Source organism: Polistes canadensis, unplaced genomic scaffold, assembly GCF_001313835.1.
Source record: "Polistes canadensis isolate GaletaPanama2010 unplaced genomic scaffold, ASM131383v1 scaffold_31, whole genome shotgun sequence".
NCBI classification, from domain to species: Eukaryota; Metazoa; Arthropoda; class Insecta; order Hymenoptera; family Vespidae; genus Polistes; species Polistes canadensis.
In genome coordinates, this window is record NW_014569578.1 from 850909 (window position 1) to 871168 (window position 20260).

General features: G+C 31.7%; 1 protein-coding gene and 1 long non-coding RNA gene across 3 annotated transcripts in view; one reads left to right on the top strand and one right to left on the bottom strand.

The window, feature by feature from the left end:
- LOC106784166 (semaphorin-5A) overlaps nt 1–20260 on the bottom strand; it is a 59557-nt gene that overhangs the window by 25419 nt on the left and 13878 nt on the right. The window contains exons 1-2 of one of the 2 annotated variants that reach the window (XM_014743429.1): nt 13901–13989; nt 13659–13778 (exon numbers count right to left, since the gene is read on the bottom strand). In XM_014743429.1, coding sequence (XP_014598915.1) covers nt 13659–13755 — 97 coding nt within the window. In that variant the 5' untranslated portion in view covers nt 13756–13778; nt 13901–13989. Of the gene's footprint in view, nt 1–13658; nt 13779–13900; nt 13990–20260 lie in introns of those variants that run through there. The other variant, XM_014743428.1, reaches the window with a different exon arrangement.
- Nucleotides 12845–15063, top strand: LOC106784167. Its single transcript, XR_001381395.1, has 2 exons — nt 12845–12967; nt 14853–15063. It is a non-coding gene; the product is annotated as an uncharacterized LOC106784167 (long non-coding RNA).

Genomic DNA, 20260 nt, shown 5'->3' on the forward strand with positions numbered 1-20260 from the left:
GGTAATACATACAGGATAAACTACGAGTCTTGATCAATAAAAATTATTCTGCTATTAGCAGTCTGATCAGAAATATTTTATCAGACAAAGCATGTTTTCAAGAGAGCTTTAAAGTGATTGTAGTACATATTTTGTTAATTTTTTGTTTTTATGATTTTTCATAATCACCTTCAATTTTTACTGATAAACATATGACATTTTTTACGTCGATTTGTTAAAGAATTTCAAAACGAATTCAGTAAGTACCCTAACGTAACATGTGTTACTTTTTTTCATTATGATAATTATCTCGCACATTATGTTATGATAATGCAAATTGCATGCGCAGCTAGCACTACAGTACAGACTTAGACAGTGTTAAACACTCTTTCATTTGATGTCTATGCGAGTGCATTTCAATTGATTAATATCATTTTTAACATCGCATAAATTAAGGTAAAAATATTTCTTTAATCTTTTCTCGAACCAGATGAAAAAACAAAGTAACACATGTTATATTATAGTACTTATCGAATTTATCTTGAAAACCTCTAAGAGATGGGCGTAAAAATATTGTAGGTTTATTTGCAAAAAAAAACCTGGAAGAAGACCTTGAAAGATAATGTAAAAATAAAATTGACAAAAAATTTGATGTAATCATGTTAAAGCTCTCTTGAAACTACAATATGTAATACCTGATAAAAGCATTTTCGATCAAACTATTGATAACAGAGTAATATCTACTGATTACGATACGTGAATCACCTTGTATATGCATATACATATATGTATAAATAGGATGCAATGTTCGGTGCTTTCAAGACGTGGGTTGTGTTTGTGTATCGCCTTTAATAACCGTTCAATGGTTTTTGTCGCACGATTATCCGCATTATCGGCGTATCGTTAAACGACCCGATTATTATTTCGTTTCTTTACGGAAATACTTTACGGTCGATTTATTTCTTGGCAAATTATAGGAATTGTATTTTCAATTCAATCTGTGAAGACTGAATTCATTTCGGCAACGTCTAAACTACAAAAGACACGCGATTTTATTATTGAAATTTGCCAGTGTTGGAGCTGGTACTCACCCTCTAGTAGTGAACGACAGGGATTACATTTAACATGTACAAAATAATTAATATACAGTGATAATTGTATTGTATTTTAAATTTTATGATTGAATGGCAACAAAATAAACCATTTAAAATTGGTAGTACAGTATGAAGAAACATTTAAAAACTATGTATCCAAACTACAAAATTAAATACAAAAATATTATATATAACTGTTTTTAACAGAGAAGTTGTTCACCTCTGATAAATATCGATCATTCATATAACAAATGAAATTTTCAAATACAGACCACACAAATAGAACTGATTTCCTTTTCCGATAAAATGAAAAGAAAAAAAAAGAGAAGAAAAGAGCAAAAATCTTGGAAAAAGAAATATCCAGCAAAGAAGAAAAACAAACCTTCTCGAAAAGCTTTATATAGTCGTCGAAGAAGTAAACGAGGTACCTACGCTACACCTTACCCGATTCGCTGAAGAACGTGAAAGATCGTAAAAGCATCGATTCCTTATAGGAACTCTTCGTACGATAGTACGACGATCCTTTCATCGTCGTGTCGTCCTCTTCCTCTTTCGTTCCTTTTTCATCCTTTCGAGGTTTCCTCTAGTTGGTGAGAAAAGGAAACTCGATTCCGCAAAGGGACTTATACATTTCTTTCGACCTTCCACATATCACCAGGCATTCATACATACACACCACACATGATACAAACATACACAGATATACGTACATACAAATAAACAGAATTAAATGCACAAATTTATTTACACACATCGATATAGTACATACACAAATTTATTTAGACCAAAGATTATAGATACACATAGTATACATAGACATAAATGAATTTACACTGTCAGATATATACGCATATACAGAGATATACATCTACAGATATTCGTATACCTACAAATAAATTATACATAACCACACAAACGAGTTAAGGGACACGGGTTTCTCCCTCTGCAGAATAGCACATAGTACAATTACATATAAATGCATGTGTGTAGGATGAGGGAGCTCCAGTTAGCATAACCTGATCTCGAAGGTCTCTTGTGGTCCGCTTACTACCCTTCGTTTACTATTTTTCTCTTTCTTTTCTTTCTTTTCTTTGATATATTTTCAATTCGAAAGAAGGCTCTAGATGATCCTGCTTGCCAGCATCATTCTCTCTCTCTCTCTCTCTCTCTCTCTCTCTCTCTCTCTCTCTCTCTCNCTCTCTCTCTCTCTCTCTCTCTCTCTCTCTCTCTCTCTCTCTCTCTCTCCCTTCCTTTTCTACTTTATTTTCTTTCTTCGACTGTGGATCTTGAAGAGTGGACGAGATTGATAGCCATGTAATGGAACTTCTACTACTACTACTACTACTATTACTATTACTACTACTACTACTACTACTACTACTACTACTACTATTACTTATACCACTGCTTACTTTTGCGGAAGGATGAAAGAAGAAGGAAAAAGGGAAGTTGGAAAAGGAATGGTCGATCTTTTCGTTCCTCGTCATAATGACATTGACTTCCCTTAGGAAAAGAAAACCCATTGTTTACTGTATTTTTTTTGGTCTTTTTCTATATCTTGTCGATCCAAAACTTTATCTATCCCAAAAGATTCTATTCGTATGATTCTACTAAAAGCTGTCGATTAGTATTATACGATTCATTTTTGAAACAAAGGAAATAATATCGAACGCGTAATTCATAGTTCTATAGAATTTAGATTTTTATTAATTTCTATGGTTCAATTGGCAGAAATGATATTGTGGGTTTATGATAAAAAGGAAAAAAGCGAAAAAAGATATTTTTGTTTAAAAAGTAAATAATAAAGATGAAAATATACGCGGAATAAGTTGGCGGAAAAAATGAACACAATAAAAAAAACATCGTGCAGAGAAATGTGGTTTGAATTTACTGTTCGAGGGAAAAGTTCAGAGCAAGGAGAAAAAAACAATGTTCGTGTTAAGTTCATCGATCTGATAAAAAAGTTGGCCTACGTGTATATCTAGTAGTAGTTTAGTCGTGAAAGTCGATCATTCGAAATTCTCTTTAAGAAGAAAAAGAATAAGAAAAAGAATAAGAAAAAGAATAAGAAAAAGAAGAAGAAGGAATAAGGGAAAGGAACGAAAAGAAAGACGTACGTGAAACAACGCGGTCTCATTGATCGTCCCAGAGATCGATTCCTCGTACGATTTCTCCATTCGAATTCTCCTGGAAGAATCAACGTGCCAATGGGGGGCTTCTCCATTGCTTTGAAGTAGCTTGACAAACTTATACCGGATACTCTCTTTAATACTTTTTTACCTATTTTTTTCTATTAGGTGTAAACGTTAATTCGGTGCTTTGATATTATACCGGATGTTTCAAAAAGAATATATCAAGGTTTTATTTGTTTATTATACCTCTTACAATTAAATGAAGTGTACAGAGTACTGATGATTCAATGGATAAAAGATAATCATTAAATAAACTTATCTTTAATATAAAAAATAAGCATTCGTTAAAAGTATTTTGATAATAAAATTGTTAATAATTCTAAAACTAAAGTTAATTTCATAAAAGTAAATTGTAAAGTGAAAGGTTCATAAATTTTCTATGACATTTATATCTGCTAATATTTAAGGTTAAGAAAAATGACGATGAAGATAGAAGAAAGGTGTTTCAAATTGGGAGAAAAATAGAAAGAGAGAGAAAAGAAACTACTCTTGATAAAGTTATTACCGAACGTAATGATCACTCGACAGGATGGTAATTAAATAAAAACTCGTTAATATATATCGTGACGTCCGATATAAGTGCCGTGAATGTTTTATTGCACTTTTGGGATGCGATTAATCGTCCCTCTTACTTCTCATTTGCGCTATAACGAAAAGATCTTTCGATCGTGAAAAAGCACGTATACCACTCGAAATAAATTCTATCGTATCTTAATAACAACCTCTCGAGAATATATATTTTGTTCGATAGCGTACAAGCTTAATACTCCGATATGTTGACCTTTTGAACTCTTATGTCATTTCTGAGATAACAACGATAATTATTTGCTTGTTGTCACATATTTTTTACTCAATTGTTTTATTCTATTGCCTTATAAATGTCATATCGAAGACTACAAATATTTTTATCATTTTTTATTCTACCCTGTTTCGCGCACGAGAAATGATTAAAAATAAATTAGATGATAAATAAATAAATAAAATCAAAATACATAGAATTTTGTTGAAATAATGGACGTTACTGACTAACCCGATTTACAATACAAAACAAAATTTTAATATATTTTATATCAGTTAAATAAGTTATAAAAAATAAATCAAATTTACTCTATAAGAAACATTCGACGAAAATCGTGTTGAAAAAGTAAATGTACTTTGATTATCGGTTAAATTAGCAACGTATAAAATTTGTCAAAAAAAGTGATACAGTAATAGACCACTTAACCTACCCTAAAATTAATTATACGGATCAGGTTGAGAATCGCTGAATTCTTCCGAGAATAAGAATAAATGGATGCTGGGTAAGAAGGTGGAAGACATGAAAAGACCGAGAGAAAGAAAGAGAGAGAAATGATGGTAGGAAAGGGGGGTGATGTGGAGAGGGGTGAAGAGGAAGGACAAGGAAAGGATCGGGAGGCTACGGGTAAGCAAAAACAAGAAGACCGAGGCGAAGCACCAAGAAACTGGTCCCGAAGAAAGACGAGCTCTGGCTTCTGCTTCAAAACCGCCAAGTAGTTTCTAGTCTGCAGGCTCTCGGCTACCTGAAGGATACTCGCCGTTTCCTTCTCTTTACAGAAGGGAAGATGAAAAGGGAATACCCGAGTTATGGTTTCCATTTTCGATTGATTATCTTCTTTATTTTTATACTTTTTACTTTTTCAATTTCAGTTAACCCATCAGTGTTTTGTTCAATGAAGAAAAATGTACAAATTTAAGTGAAAGATATAATTTCATAGTAAACTTTATTTATGTCTTAAATGTCCAACGAATTTCAGAATTTTGAAATATAATACAAGTTGTAATTTTGTATTGTTGTTCAATTGTAAGTTGAATTTTGTCGAGATTCAATTTGACTCTAATGAAATGTACTTTTGTTTTCAATGATGTTCTGAACATTTAAATAAAACAAACACATTAATGTAATTCTCTCTATATTTTGCTAAAAAAATACGTAACTAACAATGAACAAAAACTATATTGTATGAATATGAAATTGCAATTTTTCTTCCAATGTATTCCATATTATTCGAATTTCCATGTTAAATATTCCATATTAATCAAACCGATCCACGCATCTGCTGTCGTAAAAGAGTCAGCTAATTAAATTTCTGCATGGTACGCATGCATTGTCTCACGTTGAATGCTGCGATATGAATAAAGCAAGTGGGAGAGAGAAAGAAAAATAAAAGAGGGAAGTAAAGGAACTTGATGTTGAGTATCTGGTAGTGTGAGTTATGGCGATCAACGTTCACCCCTTCCGATATGTACAGTTCATGTAAATGCACTGTACATATGCACAGGGTGGTTCTTGCAATTGGGACAGACTATTGCTTTTTATTAAACAAAATAAATAATAATAATATGATAGAAGACAAAATCATATGGTATAATACGTCTTACAAATAAGAAAATAGAAAATTAGAACATATTATGCCATATGATGTTTTTCATTATTATTTTTTTTTATTTTTACTTAATAAAGGGTAGTAACCTGTTCCAGTTTCAAGAATCACCCTATATATCAAAGCTATTAGGAAAACAACAGGATTAAATGAAACACTCTACAGCAGGGGTGTTCAACATTTTAGTTTGAAGAGGCATCAAAAAAAAAAAAAAAAATACAAAAAGAAATTGTCAATGAGATATTTATTGAACGTCAAACTTCTATTTGATTTTAATTTCTTTTTATCTTCCTTTTTCTCATTGTCTCAGGACGCGCATTAAAAAAAATATACATGTATAATATTAATTCTAACAATAATCGTTGTAAAGAAAAAAAAAAGTTAGTAAATAATGTATAATATTCTTTTGAATAAAGTTTATAATTTCATGTTGAACTGCATTCATTTTTTCAATGATGCATGCGGTCGTTTGGTCGCGTGTTGGACAACCCTGTTCTACAGGTATGAAGAGGTTTATATATCTACATGTATATATTTCTATGCATATGTATATGTGTATACGTGAAAAACGAGTGGTGAAAGAGAGAAAGAAAAGTGGAAGGTACGAGATGAAAAAGCCGGACACGAGGGATAGAGTAGTATAGAGGGAACGACGTATTCTCTTTATTTTTCTCAACGTAAAGAGCTTTCGAACCCTCATTACGTTCCCTCTTTCATCGATGGGGGAAGCTAGGGTACTTTTGAGTATCTGTTCTCTTTCGACACAATGTATAAAATGGTTCGAACTCGTGCTACCCAACGCGAATGCTTCCAACAAAATCAGTCAAATATTAAACGAGTAATATACTCGAAATTCTACTATCCAGGAAGGGAATTTTGTTGAATAAAGTTAATCTTAAGTTTAGTATTTTACATTAAGTAAGAAGTACTTTTGTATAAATATTAAATAACCCCTAACACACACACAAGTTAATTTTGTAAACCTTAAATTTGAACCAGTTTTGAGGATTTTGTTGTCAATCACAATTTATTATTTTGGCATCAAAATTGCGTCGTCAATCGTCTACAAGCACAACGATTTTCGTACGTAAATCGAAAGAGGTATGAAGAGAAAGAGAGAGAGAGAGAGAGAGAGAGAGAATGAGGTGTGGAAGAGAAAAGAAAAGTAAACGTATATACCACCCGTCGAGCGAAGACGGAATAAAAGGCTTTCTTAGTTGGAACGATGGGGAAAGAGAGGAGTAGAAATTTATAATCGTACGCGTGTGTCGGCGCGTGCCGCGAGATTCGCCCACGCGTAAACTAAAGATCTTCTTCATCTTATTCCTACACGAGAAAATGGGTGTGTTCTAAGAGTTGAAGAAAATGTTATTTTATAAATATTAAACGACACTATACTATTTCTTTTTATTTTTAATTATTAATATTAGAACTGTTGCTGTATGACTTTTTTGAATACTCGAGTGAATAACAAATATTTGAGCTAATGACAAATATTCGAATATATGACAAATATTTTGAAGTAAATGAAAAATAGTTGCGAAAATTGTTTCAAAGAATATTGCAGTAGTATTTATGTTCTTCCCTCTAATTAAATACTTCAATAACTTTTGATTTATTTTTTATTTATTATATATAAAAATATTACCTAGTAAACAAAAAATGAATCAAATTTGTTAAATTTCATGAAAAACAAAAACTTATGTACAGTTCGAGCTTGTTTATTTCCAAAAATTCGACGTTTTTAAGATTCAATAAATATGATCATAAATAACTTATTGTTTTAGCAGAAAAAGGAAGAAAAAACTGGAAAAGAAGAGATGTAGAAAGAGAGAGAAAGGCGGGGAAGTAGAAAGAGAGTAGATATACTTTCCACGATCACGTCATTTTTTCCTGGAACAACGACCTCCCGTTGAGTTCTCGAAGATTTGCGCGCAAAGTTTCAACTGTATGTCTCTCACACGAGAAATAAATAAAGAAAAAAAAGAAAGAAAAAAATAAATAAATAAATAAAGGAGGAATTCACGGTGTTCGCTAGAAAACCACGCGAGAGAGATGAACGAGAATAAATATATAATTTATGACTCTTGACCGAAATTTACGACCATGTGTCCATCGTTCGACATTATCGTTCTGTACTGTCATGCGCACGACCAATTTTTACTTCGTAAAATAGGTAAAAAATAGGTAAATAATTAATATCTACAATGTAACGGTTCTATACTGAACCGAACTATAATTAAATCCATCTTATACCGATTCCATATATTGGTTCAATAATTATTCATTTATGATTCTAACTGAATCGGAATTAGAACCGATATTATTAGATCAGTTCCATATTGATTCTATAATTGTTTTTTTTTTTTGGTCTTGTCCAGAATCAAAGCATAATTGCTATAGAAATGAAAAATGACAACTACATAACCAATATAGGATCGGTATAGTTAATATTAATTTTAAGAAATCACAATTGAAATCGATATGGACAATAACTGTTTTATCCCTTACAATTATACAATTTTTAACAATTAAAACTGTTTCAATAAAAAAGCTGAAATTACTTAAAGTCTAGTTATTTTTAGTCTAAACGTAGGAAAAAGAAAAGAAATCAATTATTCTAATATTATTGCTTATTTAAATTTTATTATATTACGTTCATGTCTAAATGCGTACACGTCCATTTAAATTCCTTGCACCAGGTGCTTTCATGAATACATTAAAACTTCTTATAACGTAATATTCCTATAACTCGAATTAAAAATTGTATTCCTGTCACTTATATATAACGTTATTAAAAAATTGCTGACTAAACTTCATTTGTAAAACTTCATTGTGACAAGGTTTAACAATTTGTATAATTCAGTAAAATATTTAATTGCTTTTCTATAATACCTTGCGCATTTATATATATATATATATATATAATAACTTTCTTTCTTATATTATTTCATTCATGAAGTAAATATGATTTGTGAAGTAAATATTATTTGCCTTTTTTTAATTTTCTTCTTCTTTCACTTCTAGAAACTGTCGATACAGTACCACTACCTATATATTGCAATAAATGTCCACTTGAGAGATTCTTGCAATGTATTGTAGTTACTCTCAAGAGTGCTTTCAAATTTCGTATCCATTTGAAAACAACTTCTAGAATTTTCATTTTCCAGATAGCTAGGAATACTCTCGAAAATGGTTTGCAATTGTTTCAATCTCAAGTCTCAGAATAAGAAACTGATATGTATTTTCGGAAAAGGTCAATTTTTTTATTAGGATATAAAGAAAGAGTAAAAATTAAAATGATGTAAAAAAAAATAAAGATAAACTAAATATTTGGTTACTTATATTTTGTATTTTAATAAAAATTGATTTTCCATTGTTAAAATATAAAATTTGTGGAATTTTTTATTTGAAATTCCTAAATATTCCATAGTAGATAAAATATTTACAAGCCATCATTTCTGATATTTGAAATATTTGTCAGCATACTTTAAAAGACATTTAAACTTTCACATAGTAAATTCTATTAATTCAGTTGTGTTTGAATAAAAGTTTAATTGAAACCCCTTCCCTAAAAAAAATAGAAAAAATACATATCCATGTTTGAGAAGTTTAATTTAAAAATCAGTTGTACCATATTAGAAGCAGTTACCATATACATACCTAAACGCAATGATGATAGTTTGACGTTGTATAAGTCAAGATGCGTTTGCAGGACCTTTTATCCCGGTTGGTTAATATTCTTGGAAGATCGTCAAAGAAGGGGAAAGAGAGAAATAAGTAAAAAGAAGATTATCGAATAAAATTATACTTGTGCTGCGACTCGCGTAGAAATTTCCAATGCGGCCATATAAATTTACCTGGAGAAATGATCGCTGCCATTCGCCGGAACGAAACTAAACGAAAAAAGTTGAATGAAATTAAACAGAATGAGAGACAAACAGAGAGAGAGAGAGAGAGAGAGAGAGGGAGAGAGAGAGGGAGAGAGAGAGGGAGAGAGAGAAAAAGAGAGTATAAAAGAACGAAAAGATAATAAAAAGCAAAATGAATAGGTATGCTTCTTTCGCGAAAGCAAAGACGAGCAAAAACGAAGCCACCAACTTGAACGTTCGTACGTTTCATTGGAGATAACTCGTTCTTGATTCCCTAGGGTGATACTTTTCCGAGATATCGTAAGGATTGATCGCGTAATCTAGCTTTCCAATCGTTTGCCTCAAGCCGAGATAGATTTTCTAGCACATTTACAACGAGAATAGTTAGAACACCAAATTGGAACGAGGCGACGATGAAAATATCTTTCGAGTGTTTAAATCATAGCTAAAACAAAATATTATTTTAATCAAATCATTTAATTAAATCATGAAATTATTTTCGTGTTAAATGTAACTCGACAATATTTGATGACGTGTAATGTTCAATTATTTTATTTTCATTTATCATTTTGATTGATCTTGAAAATTTAATCATGCTAAATTTATAACTCGATATGGTGTTCTACGCGTAGACAAAAGAGTGTACTTTAATTTAATATATAAATCATTAAAATCTATTCACTTTTAGTATAAAAAATATTTACCAAAACTTTTCAAAGAAATAGCAAAGTTGTACAATTTATAGCATTGCAATCTCTGATATTTCTTTGAAAATGTTTTTTACCTGTATGGGTTGTTTTGGGGGGGGGGAGGGGTTGCGTATGGCTGTGTGTGTCTGTGCCCGAGAAAGTTTTCTTTTTAACGTTGTTTAAATAGTAATTTGATATTCTATAAGATATCAAAATATTATGCCGAGGAATTACTAGTAATGCCTGATTTCTGACTTTGACGGTATCATATATAAAGAAAGAAATATTTCACAATTATGAGAGGTTCCAAGTACCGTGCGTAAAAAATTCAGCGACCAATTTAAATCAGCCGCTTTTAAATATATTATGCAACCGTATAACTTTTCGCAATCGTTTGTGCGCCGACACGCAAAACGGCTCTCAACTTTATACAAGGCGACGGTTACGGCGCTTTTAAATTAGCAAACGATTCAGCATTAACTTTTAGTGCATAAAACGTGCTGATATTTCTAACATAAACTCGTTAAAAGAGGTATTCTTAACATTTTATTTGACAATTATATCTTGAAATATCAATAAATCAAAATTCAAAGGGCTAAATTGATGTGTCGATATTTTTGTACAAAATAATTTTTAAAGTAATCTATTTTATGACTTAAAAAGCAAGAATATTCTTTTTTTTTTTTAAAAAAGTCGAAATAAATGACATGTTATCTACGATTAATGTAAACACAACTGGGCAGCTTTTAACAGTACACTCTCTTTGCTTCTTCTACACGATGAAATAGTTCCACGCGATCGATAACGTACACAGTCGAAAAAATATTGAAGACCAATAACGAGAAAAGAAATATTTCTTTTTATAAATAGAAGGTTTAGTGAACGAATAAGATAAATATGTTCTACCATATGTTTCTTATTTCCCTACTATTTACTTCATTAAATTTATTTTACTAGACTTATTTTACTGGGTTAGTAAATTTTTTTTATTTTTTAATAAATCCCTAAAAAAAAACAGATTTTGTTCTTGCATCTATGAACAAAAACCACATCATATGAAGTTATTGGTGATTATTATATCTTTTTAATTAATTTTGCCCTTTATTTTTTAGATTCAAATAATATTTGTATCAATGAACTGTGAATCAATGGGAAAATTCAATTGAAAATCAAAAAATTGTAAATATACATTTATACTTGTAAATGTAACTTTTTCATTAATTGTATAAAAGTTTTTGTTCTCACATTTTTATAATACAAAGTTAATTTATAATATTTTAAAAAGTTCATTTTTCACCGAAAAATAGAAGATCTACAAATTATTTAAATGGTCCCGATATTTATGCATTGGACTCTTTAAATTCAAATTATAAAAGTGAATACCACAAATAAATTTATTTATGATATTTTGAAGTGTCCAAATGTTTTCAAATATTTTATTTAATGATTTACTTAAAGTAATCAAAAAGCTTTTAAGATATTAAATACTCATCAATTTTCAAAAACCTATCGAAACTCTCGAAACTTTCAAACTATTAGTTGACGATGAAGATATTCAAGAGTTCTAAGTTTGAAATCAGGTTGGAAGTGATTTAAAGTTTCTTGGCGCAAGGGTACGATCGAAACAAGGAAAATGACAAAATACTCGAGAATTTACATGCTTCAAATCAGATTCAAAGTGATTCGAATTTGTCAACAAAATAAATGGAATAAATTCAAAGCAATTCAAAGTATAATATTTTCAATTCCACTTCTACATATATATATAAAAAAAAGAAAATTTATTATTAAACCTTGTATAACCTATTTATTAGGTTACATTTTACTTTATTTGCTAACGCACAATAAAATTCTCATATTTATTTTATATCCCAAAAGTTAATGTTTTCTGATTATAAGTAGTACTTATAATTAGTTCAGTATAATTACAGTAATATGAAGTTTATATTGTTATTGCTGTGGTATATGTTGGTAAGTATTGTAATATTGTAATGTGATATAGTTAAAAGAATATAATAAAAATATATCATAGTTATAACAATATAAGGATTTATTTAATTTTAATTTTGTTCACTTTATTACTATAAATTTAAATTAAATTACAAAATGTGAACTCTATTTTGATAAAATAAAAGCCAAGGAAGAAGGTCGAAAAAATTGATAAACGCATATATGCACCTTTAGTCTACACGGATTGCTTTCGTTGGACGCATATATACGTCCATAGCACTGAAAGGGTAAATTAAGAACATTAGTCTGTCCCAGTTACAAATATCACCCTGTATATCAAAGAATTTGACCAGAGAGAAATTTTGTCACGCGAGAGAGAGAGAGAGAGAGAGAGAGAGAGAGAGAGAGAGAGAGAGAGAGAGAGAAATACGTCGTTCAAAATGATATTCAAGAAAGAAATGATTTTTATTTTTGCAAAAGCGGTTAAAAGAGAAAGAAAGAGAGAGAGAGAGAGAGAAAGAGGAGGAGTTTCGCGGTCTAGCCACAGGAAGTACTTTACATGCAAATGAAAATTACGGGATGCTGGCTATCTCTTGGTCGATTGGTCGCCGCCTTCGGCGTGCAACGCATTGCAGTCCGCACCTCTGCGTGGCTGTGCTATTACAAAAAGAGAGAAAGAGAGAAAGAGATGGATCGTTAGACTCGAGGACGATCGAGAAACGTCTATTAAGTTCATTAGACTATCACGAGCAGAAGATACAAAACTTGTTTTTGCAACATACTCCTCGAGTAAGTACTTCAATGTTCAATGGGTGTGGCATTTATTGCGTGTTTGAAACATTTACAAAAAAATAACACCATTGTTCAAAACTTAAGAATATTGATCGTTAGGAAAATGTAGGAAATGTTAATTTGCTAACACGGTTCCGTTCCGGGTGTACCAATTTTGGTTCGTACCAGAACTTCATTTCCTGTCAATGTAATAGTTTCGTCGGTAATAGATATAGTACAGGATACCAATTGTTGAAAGCACAACTGGCATCAGTAAAGTTATTTGTTTGTTATATAATTCATTGTATAGCTTCAACATCAAATAAATTAACAGTTCCAAAAAATCGTGATAGAAAATGTATCATTTTTATTAAAAATATTATATTGTGTATTTATTGGGGTAGTGGCTGTGTAATAGAACTTGCTCAAATATGACTCAGCACGGAATTGACAATAATAATAATAATTATTACTTTTTCTTAATATGCTTTAATAAAATATTTATAGGTCAATTATATTTGTACGATAAGACATTAGTGTACAATTATCAATAAATGTATATTTTTAGCTACGCCATGACACGGATCATCTCATTCGAACGCTCTTTAGAAAAGATGACGCATTATTCTTATGATCTATCACATAGTTGTCTACATACAAATTATATACAAAAATAGTAATCATATAAACAAACAAAATATAATCTTACCTTCATAAGAAATATGCCGAAAGTCATCAATGGCGCGTATAACCATTATAAAACTGTGCAGTATCATAATGCAGTAAACGTACCACCTTAGCTCCATCCTGACAGCTTTTGGCTTGGTTTCTAAAAAAGGAAGAAAATGAACAATTAAAAAAAAATAAAAAATCCCTTAGGCCAGGACCCAATGAAACAGATAGAAAAGAAACAACTAAAACAAATTCCTATGCGAACTCGTAAGCACTTACTACAATTCTAATTGGAACATCAGTTCAGAAGCATAGTGATTCATACGTGCTTCGGCTAGAAGCCGGCGTGAAAGCTCGACTAATGAAACGTAGATCGTGGATCATGAATCCAGAGAAGGAAGGAACGATTAAAAAGGGGTATAGGGGAAGAGGTAGGGTGTTGGAAGAGGAACGAGAAGGCGGAGCAAGAACGACAAGGCATCTTCTGCACTTCCTTGACATTTACACGTATCGTCGTCGTGCATTCCCCTCGGCACTCGTCGGTATTCCTCGGTATTGGTCGGTACTCGTACGGCCTTGAATAATATCTTCGTGCAAAAGAGCAAAACCGTCCTAGGGTTGCATTTCCACATAACGATTAAATAGGGGCAAAGGGGGAATAGAAACGTATTATGAATAATTCAAATCTTACGCCATCTTAGATTCGATTCAAACGATACGAATTTGAAATCTAAGAAAATCTATCTTTTAGACCAATCAACGACAATCATCGTTGAAAATAAGATGAAAAAAAAAAAGAACGATTGATCGGAGCCGTCCAACGCACGGCCGCGCCGCAGGCCGCGCGTGAAATGCCTTTGCAATAATGAATATATCCGGCTCATTACATTCTACATGTACATTGTTTCACTTCAATTTTGAGCTTAACAATTATCGTTAGAATTAGTACGTTTTTCATTTTTTGAGATCTGAGACAATACAAAAAAGTGACTAAGATCGAATAAATAAACGTTAGGCGTAACAATTAATTCGGTGTCTTTATAACAAATTTATTATAGTATTTATTTATAAAGTAATCATACATCTGTTATTATACGAAGTAGTCTCCATTATTTTCAATTAATTTGGTCATCGGAATTGCAATTATTTACATTAAAACTAGAGTTAAGGACCGAATTAATAACTACACATAATATATAATATTATAGATTTTTTTTTCTTATTATTTTAGGATTTGTTCTTCTTCGTTGTCTTCAAATGTGCTTCAAGGAAGCGTAAAAGTTGGACACCCCTGGATTATTAAATCGAGGCGTCAAGAAGAAACTTAAAAAACATCGCTAAGCATCTAACCTTGCTCGTTAGCCTCTACCTCGTAGGACTAACGTAGGTGAGGACTAAGTTTCTTCTCAGACTTTCAGTTGGCTAGCTAACGGTAACGGCTAGAAGTAGTAAACGACAAGTCTTGGTAAAGAAGAGAGTGTGATTTTCTTTAGGACACCCTGTAGATATCATCGGACGGAAGGACAGTCTCTCTCTCGCGCGCGCACGCACGCGCACACATCCATATAATATATAGAAATACATATAGATGTATACACACACCTATAATAGGTGGATGGATGAATATAATGGCGTGCGCTATGGATGCAAGAGAAGTTCTAGGAGAGGACGAGGAAGAGGACGAGGAAGAGGACGAGGAAGAGGACGAGGACGAACAACAAGAGGGACGGGTATCGGAGGATAGGAGGACAGGAGGATAGAGGAACCGCAGAGGCTACAAGGTCAACGACCTCGCCTACGTTCGCGACTAACTACTTCTTCTTCGAACCCTCTTAAGAAGACATATATTGAGGACCGACTATCGCGAGAAATTTATCCAGTCTTTCCTGGTTTATCCATTCTTCTTACAGGGTCAGTTCACTAGGTTAGTATTTGCTAATATTTTTCATTACAATTTTATTATTTTTATTTCTTCATTTCTTTTTGAATGTAATATAAAAGTATTACACAAAGTATAATTAGTAAATTCGTATATACTATATAATTTTTGATTATTTTTAATATAATAGATACAACCTTGCTTTTCTTAGAAGTACTGAACGTTTATTCAACATAGAGAAAAATTTGTTATATTGAACAAAATACTGATCAAATAAATAGCAATGTCTTTTCAAATGACTTAGATTTTAGACACTCAATAAATATCTGTTTCTTTCAGTCCTTGTTTTAGCAACAAACCGAAAAAAAATAAATACAAATCCTCCAGAGTTTGTTTCTTGTTTGTTAATTTTTCATATTTTTTTCTTTCCTGTTATTTATCTTCCCTGCTCAAAGTCCACCTTTATCGTGTCGTTCATCTTGCAAGATAGCAGAAGAAAACTGTGCAAAGAACGATATTGAGGTTGCGAATCGAGCATATCGAATAAAAGTGAGACACTGTTTTTAACAAAAAAAAATAAAGAATATGTCCAACTACACACAAGAAGTTACCGCAGTGGTTTCACTTCTCTTTTATCCATTGTCTTTCGGCGTCTGTCACCGTGACAGCTCGCTTTCTCGTCTATGAATAGATAGTAGGATAAAGGAGGACACGAGCACCGTAGTAGGCGACGTTACATCGTTACTACGATGTAGATAGATACGCGAGAGTATGCCCACATATTGGTTGCGTATATGCAACTTTAAATGTTAATAAAAGGATTGTATTTTTTTTATTTTCTTATTCTTTCTAATTGATTAATATTTATTCAATCAATATTTTAAACACAATAAAGACTCAGTATTCATAATAACTTTAAATGTTTATCGAAGAATTTTTAAATTTTAATTTTTAAATTATTATTAAAATATATTATACTTAATATATGCTTAAACTTAAGTATAAACTTTATACTTTGAATGCGTTAAATCCAAAATATTTAATTTTTATTTTACTTGTGTTTCTTATTTGCTATTATTAACTTAGTCAGTATTTAAAATATATGCTTAGAATTAATAATAAAATATCAGTATGCAGGAATCTAAACAGAACCTAAAGGCTCGTTCGATTTTTAGCGCCTATCCAAAAAAAAAACGGAAAAAAGAAACCATAAACGAAAAATACTTAAAATTATTTCTTTTTAAAATGCAGCTCTTGGGGATCATTATTCGAATGACCAACCTTTTAACCTTCTCGCTCTTTAATACTATCATTTTTGTACGTGTGGGTGCATAAAAGCTATTGGTCCCCTAAGACAGTGCCTCTTTTGCATAATTCTTAATTCGGCCCTGTCGACATGTAATATAAGTGGTCAGTATTACACCGATTAACACATTCTGTGCCGCTTACTAAATACCTGAACCTCATTTCCTGGCAAAGTGATATTTTTGTGTCAATGACAGATAAAATAAAGAAAAACCATTTATATCAATACAGTTTTGTTGTTGTTACTCTATCATTTACCATAGAAATAAAAAAATTGTCCACTCAAACAGGAAGCTAAAAAATAAATAATTTTTATAATTTCACCAAATCTTATACCATGTACAGTTATCGTTATTTAAAACGATTTGACAGTAAAAATGTGAAATATTCAAACACTGTGAATATTTAAAATAAATGATTAATATTTAGAATAAAATTTCATTGCATATTATTAATACTGAAGAAAATATTCGTATAGAAAGGCTGAAATAAAATGAAATGTTTGAGTTCGTTTAGTAAAGACTCTAGGAATCTTGTATTCTAGAGCAGGTAGGTAACCGAGCACAGTACGTCGTAATACAATGAAATTCCATGTTTATTCCGAGTCAGGAGACCCGCTCGGTTACGTACTAAACGTAAGATATTCTGGAGCGCGTCGAGGTGGTCCCTAGAGGGCGCAGGTCTTTTAAAAGACCGTCGCAATAATACACGAAGGAACGCCACGGTGGTCCCGAAACTTTTTCAAGAGAACACGATGACCCCTTTGGAATATTAATATCCGGTGGTGTGTCTATTAGCCTTGTATTTCCTTTTATAGACCCACACAAAAGATGAGATTTAAAATACCAGTAAAAAGAGAAAGAGTCTCAAGACGTTGGAGACCTGTCCAATTGTTTATGTTCATCTAACTATTTATCTATTTTCTTTTCTATCTATCTAACTATTATTCTGTTAACACATCATTAGCCTTACTTACCTAATTTTAAGATGCCGTATTCATATTTTTAATTTATTCACATTTCAATTCATTTTTCCTCGTCTTAAATGAAGATATAAAGTTTCAAATTCTGCGGTGATACTCTTCAAGTGGAATGAAAAAATTAATTGATTAGTTTTTAAAATAATAGGGATCGCATTGAAGAATAAAGTGAAATTTCACCTGACAGGTGTATCGGTGCATCAACATAAAAAAAATAAGAATAGGAAGTTAGGACGTATTATGTCATGTGATTTTTTTACTTTAATAAAGAACAAGTAGCTTGTCCCTGTCCCAAGAGTCACCCTGTATATATCTATATATATGTATATACCTATCTATCAATCTATCTATCTATTACGTGCCCGAAATGAATTGTGGGCAATTTCAGAAATGGTTTGATACAGCGTATTAGCAATACCGTGCTAATCTAACCTCAGTGACTTCGGTTTAGAGATCAACTGGAAATATCTCCGACTAGAATTTGATCCAGCATCCGAAACACCTCGAGAATTCGAGTGTGCGTATTATATCTCGAGTGTTGAACGTGATATATCGTTGAATCGAAATCAGACACGTATATATATATATATATATATACATACGTAAATGAACCTGAGAGTTAATATAACGAATTTGTTTTCACTGTATGAATGGGAAATAATAAATAGAAAGCTTTCATTATATCGCAAGAAGCACATGGCCAAAAAGAACATGACGTCCGAATACGAATTAAGATTACGATAAAATTAGAGAGAAAAAGAGAGAGAGAGAGAGAGAGATAAAGATAGAAATAATATATCCTATTTCACTATTAAAGACAAGAATATCCAATCGTAAAGCGTAGTGTGTTAACTTGACGTTTATCTGACTAATATTTACGGAAAAAGTGAAAATCAGGGAATAATCCTCCTTCGAATCTACGTACGAATATATATACACGTAGATCAATTGTCATATACATGTATATACGTGTGGGTGGATAGTATGGTTTGCGTCGGTGTGGCCATCGATTCGTCCGTCACTTTTATCGTAATGTATGAGACGGGCTTTCGCAACAAATGATGAACGTGAAAGAGAAAGAAACAAATAAAAATTGGAAAAAAAGAAAAGTATAGAGGAATAGTAGTAGTGGGTGGTGGTGATGGTGGTGGTTGTGGTGGTGGCGGCGGCAGCATTGCATGATCCAAGTCTCAAACAAGCCGGTTTTTAGATTTAAGAAAGAGCTAAGAAAGGAAAAAGAATGGGGAAGGGAGGGTGTGAAATCGCATGATGTATACCTAACATTCACCTATGCACACGTATGTAATACACGTGTAAACAATAGATAACCCACATATATATGCACGTGTACATGCATATAACATACGTGCTTGCAAATATAAAGACACAAATACATAAATACACATATAAATATACGTATGGACAGGGAACACGTGATACGCACACAATTGACATGCATGAAAACATATACACATAGAAAAGAGGCTTTAAAGGCTCAGTCTCTTCCTAGTTTGCTTTGTAGACGATAAAGAGTTAGTGAAAAAGAAAAAAAGAGACAGACAGACAAACAGAGAGAAAGAAAGAAAGAAAGAGAGATGAAGAAAAAGTGTAAACGCCTACGAACATTAAACACAAGCGTGCTCTCGAATCCGAGTCTCACTGTAACGCCTTCATTCTAGACTAGTTACTTAATTTAGCCACGTTAACTAATCATCTTTTATTCACTCGAACGAATACCAGATAACCTCGATAAATCCTCTCTAGGACATCGATTTGATAAATATTCGATCTAATAATATTTGATAGACGTGTACTCCTTCTTCTTCTTCATATTAGGACTCCGTCCTGTTATATTATAGACGTGTACGTGATACGAGATATGATAGATTTTTTGCAACAGGAGTTCTTGTCATACGCCAAAAATATTGCGATTATATTATTTTTAGTTATTGCGATTTATACTTATTTTTATATATAAATAAGAAATATTTGTATTCTTTTATAACTTCTTTTAACATCGATTTACTTTTATTTTGATGAAGTTAGAGATATTTATACGCTTTTAAATAAAATTAACAAATATTAATTGAGAATAAAAGTAAAACAAAAATAACCCCAAAAAGGTAATATTTATATATATAGAACAGTAGAAAAGATTAGTTAATAATATATGATAAAATCTTTTTTTCAATTTTACACTAAAATACGAAGAAACATTTTCCCTGAGTGAATAGCTCTCGCATAATTGATTTCCAAAGTTAATGTTTCCACCGCGTTCCGTATCACACCTATATCTTAAATATTGTTATTGTTACCTGTATCGAATACGTGAATACAGTCATAGAGAAGAATTCTAATTCGTAAAACGTTTAGAATACTTGAGTACAAGATGACAGCACAGTTTCGTTGTATGGATCTCAATTTTGATCTTGATCGGAATCAGAAAGGAAAGGAGACGTAATGTTCGCTTAAAAAG